Below are 6,000 nucleotides of genomic sequence, written 5' to 3'. Positions count from 1 at the left end.
TGCCCTTCTTTCCAAGGGATTTCTTAGATATTCCACTCAGGTTAGTGGCAACAAGCACTGTCTTCTGTCTGAACTGCACGAAGGAAGGAGAGAGAAGGGACAGACTCTCCCTAACCCTGTACTCGGTTTGACCTGCACAGGAAGTCCCTGCCTGTGATATCTTTTATCCTCAGCCTTCTCTTGGGATTTTTTTCCCCCACTTTCAGATTAAAAACATAGCGAAAAGCCAGGCCTGTAACCCTGGCTACTCAGGAGGCTGAGATCTGAGGATCAAGGTTCAAAGCCAGCCAGAGCAGACAAATCGAAGAGATTGTCAAGACTGAGACTGATTATCTGCTCTCGGGGAGGGGCGGGGTGCTGGCTCGAGTCCCACCCCTTACACCTGCTCACCGCTGACTGAACATAAACGCCGGAGGACTTTGTTCTTAGAGGAGACACAAACAGGAAAGAAGGAGGTTTAAACAAAACGTTTTATTTCCATACTGAACACACTGTCAGGATACTTGAGTGTTCTGAGAATGGAATTCTTTTGGATAACACCGGTAGCAAAGCAAATAAAATGTCTAATATAAGCCTGAGACAAACAAATAAGTTACACTTAAGGAATTCCCTTATCTGACATGTTATAGTTCAGTTGCAACTTACTTTAGACATAAGTATTTGGAATAGTTCAAAAATAAATAACCCATATATAAAAATAGATGCAGCAAATAAAAGTACATTACTGTTAAACACATTTAATGGAAACAGTGACGGATAAGTTCAAAGGTTTTGCTTTAAAATAAAAAAAAAACAACCCAAACTAGTGTTTATATTAGAGATGACAGTGTTCCTTTTATCTCTAACATAAAATAAGACACTCGACACGTTTGTCTTTTTTGTATGTGCGTGTGTGCCAGTCTTGGGGCTTGAACTCAAGGCCTGGGCTCTGTCCTTGGGCTTCCCTGCCAAGGCTAGCACTCTACAACTTGAGCTCCACTTCCGCCTTTGTGGTGGTTAACTGGAGATAAAGAGTCTCACAGATGTTCCTGCCTGGGCCGGCTTCGAACCGTGATCCTCCGACCTCGGCCTCCTGAGTACCGGGATTACAGGCGTGCCCCACCAGCGCCCGGTACACGCACGCATCTTTGAAGAATATGCTCTGTCCATTGCGGGAGGCTGACAGGGACACGGTCCTCGGCCCTCAGCCCTCGGGCGGGTCACAACAGCAGGAGGACAAGTCTCAGGATCATCAAGAAGCTGCAGTAAAACCAAACAAAGACCAAGGAGGTCACGCGGGGACCGGGCGGGCCAGGCCCTGCACGACGCGGTGTACCTGTGGACGTGAGATCGGGTACTACCAGGGCCAGAGAGCGCAGCTGAGCCAGGTGCCATCCAAACCACGCGAGGCCGAGGATACGAGGATGGTGGTTTGAGGCCGGCTGGCCAGAAACGTTTAGGAGACCCCGCTTTCACCCACAGGGGGCACGTCAGAAGCCCCAGGGCCGGCTGGGAGCGGGACTGTGCGAGAAACAGGCCGGGAAGCCTGGCTCAAACGGCAGGGCGCCGGCCCGGCCAGCACAGGGCCCCAAGTTCAAGTCCCAGGACCCACCCACCTGCAAAGGGGGTACACCCAAGAGAGGTGGAACCATAAAGGTTTCTGGGGTTGACAGTCATGCTGGCTGTAACGGAAATCACTTTGATCTTCTGAGTGGAAAACGAATTCTTGGCCAGCGGTGAGCACTTCCAAGGGGTGGTCGAGGAAGGTCCAAAATCAAAACAATTCTCACCTTAAACCTGCAATCAGTCCAGCTGGCTTTACCTTCTTGGACCTCTTGAATCTCGTACCCATCAAAGTGGCCAGGAAAAAAGCCGCATCTGAAATCCAAACCAGCCCGCGCGTCAGAGTCCCAAACACCATCGGTGCTTGTTCCGGGAGGCAATGGACCTGGCTTCAAAGCTCTCATTACCGAGACGATTGTGACCAGGTGCTGATGGCCCACACCAGTACCAGGCAAGCAAAAAAGAAGAAGAAAAAGTCCCCAAAGGAAAAGTGAGCACGTTTCATTTAAGCGACAGAGTGAACACTTTTGGTCTGTGGACCTGTGGCCTGTCTTCAGCCATGTTAGGGGGAAAACAAAAAGAAGCATCTACTGTGTTCAAGATAAAGAACGTAAAAAGCGTAGCCTGCTTTGTGAGATTCCAGCTGACAGACTGCCGGCTTACTGCACAAACGATATGGGCAAACGGGAGTCGTTTCAGAGTGCTGGGCTCTTGCGTGCTGAGCATTTGCACCGTTTCCTCAGTGGCAATCTCCTGGGGACCATCTGCGTGCAATAACAGACATCTACCCCTTTCCCCCCCTTTTTTCTTGGGGTTTGAACTCAGGGCCTGGGCATTGTCCCTGAGCTTTGGTAGTGCTCTACTGCTTGAGCCACGGCACCTGCTTCTTTTGAGTGGTTAACTGGAGGCCAGTCTCATGGACTTTGCTGCCTGGGCTGGCTTCCAACGCCAGCGCTCAGCCTCCTGGGCATCTAGGATTACAGGCGTGGGCCACGGTGCCCGGCTTACCACACTGTCTTCCAGACAGACAAAGGTGAGCCCAGTATCCCGGGGTTTAAACATATGGGGTTCCATTGTTGACCCCCCCACCCCCACACCATGGACATTCTCTTACTTAAGCCTAAGGGACAAAAAGCCAAACTTAGGTCAGCTTTGCTTTTTTCAATCAAGTGTCAATGCAGAGTAGAGTACAGAGTGTCAAAACTGTGTGTGAATCAAATAACTCAAGGCTGTCTCTTTTCCAGATATTTTCACAGCACAATTTTTTAAAAAAAATTATGCTAAAGGTGCATTTGAGAGAATTAGAAAGGAAATCTAGGAATGAGTCTTAAGAGTTTTGCTTTTCCTAATTTAATCTAACTCTTCCAATAACAAGAAATTTGAGCCATGAGGCTCGATAGTAGCCCCCTCCCTTCAGATCTCATCTAGCAGGGCGCAGGTGTGTTCCCACTCCGCACACGCGCAGAGCCGCTTCCTCGCCGGCAGCACACTTTCTCACACACCTGCGGTGAAGTGCTAAGAGCCGGCCCGCCGCCGCGCAGGACCAGCGCTCACTTACACAGCGACGGCTTCACGTCTCGCTGGTCACTGGAGATGCGGTAAGCGCCGTAGGCAGACAAGAGCCCCAAAACAAGACCCGCAAGCAGAAACACAATCCCGCCTGCGAGGAAAGAAAGAACGAGAACGGTCTCCCTAAGAGAATTCCAAACGAAAGAAATCCCTTCCGTGCCTTCAAGTACAGCGCCGGCGCCTTCGGGGGTCCACCCGGCCAGGTATCGAAACTGCACAAAGCCACGGAGCCCCAGGAACGCCGCCATGCTTGGTGGCATCCGCTTCCGTCCGCAGATCCCTCCCCTTGCATCCCTCCCCCCAGTCCCCTAGCTCTACGCCAAGGCGGCCCCCTTACAGACCCCCGCGCGACCCTCAGACGGGTCCCACCCTCTCCCCTCTCGGTGCCCTGGATGGTCGTCCGCTTTAGGCTCACCTTTCCGCCTGTAACTCCAAATGCTCTCCAAGATCACCACGGCTGCGTAACCAAACCCAACCAGATCCATTGCATCGGTGAGGGCGCAGTTCTGGAGCACGCGCCGCAGAGGAAAGGAGGAGGGAGCAGGCCTGTAACCCACAGAAGCACACAGCTCCGAGGAGGTTCAAGCCTTACCCCTCCCAACACAGAGCCGTCCCCCCCCCCCCACCTCAGGGCGTTTCTCCTTTCCCTTCCACCCCTCCGCAGTGCAGGTCCTCGCTCCTGCCAACACCGTCTTCTGCTCTGGTCACCTGGGAACTGCGATATGCTGCTGTACACCGTACACTGTAATACTCGGCCACCCCTGACAGTGCCAACCCGCAGAGTCCACCCTTCCACCCGCAGAGTCCACCCTTCCACCCGCCTCCCCCACCAGCCTCGGTCTTGTAATTCTTTCACTTTGGGGCAGAGAGTCATCCCTCCGCTCTTCCCACATGGAAGGACAGAAAGGGAAGGGAATGACGGCTTGGTGACGGAAGGGAAGGTTTTGTCTCTTTCCGTTGTGTGTACACGGCATGTGTGCACGTGCCAAGGCTGGGGCTTCAACGCAGCCCCAGGGCACGCTCCCCCACGTTCTCACTCAAGGCTGGTGCTCCCCCACTTGCACCTCCACTCCTGGCTTGCCGGTGGCTGGCTGGAGATAAGAGTCTCATGGACTTTTCTGCCAGGACTGGCTTTGAACCTCAACCCTCAGATCTCAGCCTCCCGAGCAGTTAGGATCCCATGTGAGTCACTGGTGCCCAGTTGTTTGTTGAGACAGGCTCTCGCTATGCAGCCCAGGCTGTCCTAGAACTTGTGGTCCTGTCTCCACCTCGTGAGCACTGGGATTACAGGCATGCACTACAACACCCAGCCACAGATTCTCTTTACACATCTACCTTGTCTCTACCTTCCCAGTGAGACAGCTCTTCTGTGCTGGCAGAGATATCCACAATTAAATAAACCATACAGGGGAGCAGAGAAGTTGGAGGGCCTGGTGGGGAAGCAGGACTCCACACCCCATGACGGGGGGCTGCTTCTGACCTAAGGGAACAGAGGGATTGGGAAAGTGGGATTTACAACCAGATCTGAACCCCTGCAAGCCCATCCCAGCCGCATGAATCACAGGAAGGCGGACGGTTGCAGTGAGCCAAGAAGCAGAGCCTGGGAAAATGGCAGTGCAGGTGGGAGGTCCAGGCCTGATGCAAGGGCGGCAGGGATTACTGAGACCAGTGGGAGAGGTTCGGGCTGGGGGGGCCTAGAGCTACTCTCTGAGACAAGGAGCAATGGCGCAGCTGTGTGGTGGGGGTGGAGGGAGAAGGGGGTGATGGGACAGGACAGGTGGGAGACAGGAGCAGTGGGTGCAACTGGAGAGTGTCAGAAAGGAAAGACCAGGTTGGAGGGGATGGGAGCAGAGGACATCCTCCGCACAGCCCCACCCCTGCAAGGTGTGGGGGGGGGCGGACTCCATCCTCCCCACAGCCCCACCCCTGCAAGGTGTGGGGGGGGGCGGACTCCATCCTCCCCACAGCCCCACCCCTGCAAGGTGTGGGGGGGGCGGACTCCATCCTCCTCATTACCCCACCCCTGCACGGTGGGGGGGCAGATGCCATCCTCCGCACAGCCCCACCCCTGCAAGGTGGGGGGGCGGACGCCATCCTCCTCATTACCCCACCCCTGCACGGTGGGGAAGCAGCCTACACACCCCGGGCCCCGCCAGGCCCTCCGCTTTCCGGAGCCCTAGTGCCTGTTACTCCTTGCCTTTCCCAGAAGATGAAGCCCCTGCGGCGGGGGAAACTCACCGGCAGCCCTGCAGAGAGGCGGAAGCGAGGACCCGGTCCCGGAAGTGGACTCCGGGCAGGCGCACTGGGTTCTACGGGGCCTCGCTCCTAGGGCCGGGCCGGGCTGCCCGTATGTACGCATGCGCGGCTCCTCCCCGGCCCTCCAGGCCCCGCCCTACGCCCCCACGCCCGGCCCCGCCCCCGCGCCCGGCCCCGCCCCCGCGCCCGGCCCCGCCCCCGCGCCCGGCCCCGCCCCCGCGCTGGCCCAGGCCGCTCCCCTGACGCCCGTGCACCGTCCTCGTCCGCCGGAGGCCGCAGGGACCCCTGCCCCGTGGGCGCGTTGCTGATCCCGGCCCTTCGAGCCCGCAGTGACGGAGCGGAGGCCCAGCGAGGAGGAGCTCCGTGACGCCACCACCCACCGGCCGGACCCGGACAGCCGAGCCCCCCCCCCCCCCCCCCCCCCCCCCCGCCCGCCCTCCATGCCGAAGACCAAGTGTGAGACTGGGGGTGAACTTCCAGGAGGAGGAAGGCAGGGGGCAGTGTACATCAGCCCATGTCTCCTGTGAAAGGCGTAGGATTCCTGTGTGCGCGCGTGCGTGCGTGTGCGTGCGTGTGTGTTTTTAGTACCCAAAGACCAGGTAGAAGTCTCTTCTCTTTTGCCAAGAGTCTTTT

General features: G+C 56.6%; 1 protein-coding gene across 2 annotated transcripts; it reads right to left on the bottom strand.

Moving 5' to 3' along the window:
* Nucleotides 1-1,068: 1,068 nt before the first annotated feature.
* Tmem14a (transmembrane protein 14A) lies at nucleotides 1,069-5,399 on the bottom strand. Of its 2 annotated transcripts, XM_048347630.1 has the most exons (6): nucleotides 5,350-5,399; nucleotides 4,447-4,591; nucleotides 3,527-3,657; nucleotides 3,101-3,202; nucleotides 1,770-1,857; nucleotides 1,069-1,239 (listed from the first exon to the last, which is right to left on the bottom strand). In XM_048347630.1, the coding sequence occupies exons 3-6, from the start codon at nucleotides 3,594-3,596 to the stop codon at nucleotides 1,200-1,202; spliced, it is 300 nt and encodes a 99-aa protein (XP_048203587.1). In that variant the 5' UTR covers nucleotides 3,597-3,657; nucleotides 4,447-4,591; nucleotides 5,350-5,399; the 3' UTR covers nucleotides 1,069-1,199. The 2 variants fall into 2 exon arrangements, with proteins under 2 accessions (XP_048203587.1, XP_048203588.1); XM_048347631.1 differs by lacking the exon at nucleotides 4,447-4,591 and having other exon boundaries at nucleotides 5,350-5,365.
* Nucleotides 5,400-6,000: the final 601 nt, after the last annotated feature.

Source organism: Perognathus longimembris, chromosome 6 (genome assembly GCF_023159225.1).
Source record: "Perognathus longimembris pacificus isolate PPM17 chromosome 6, ASM2315922v1, whole genome shotgun sequence".
Classification (NCBI taxonomy): domain Eukaryota; kingdom Metazoa; phylum Chordata; class Mammalia; order Rodentia; family Heteromyidae; genus Perognathus; species Perognathus longimembris.
This window is presented reverse-complemented; position numbering and strand designations above follow the sequence as displayed.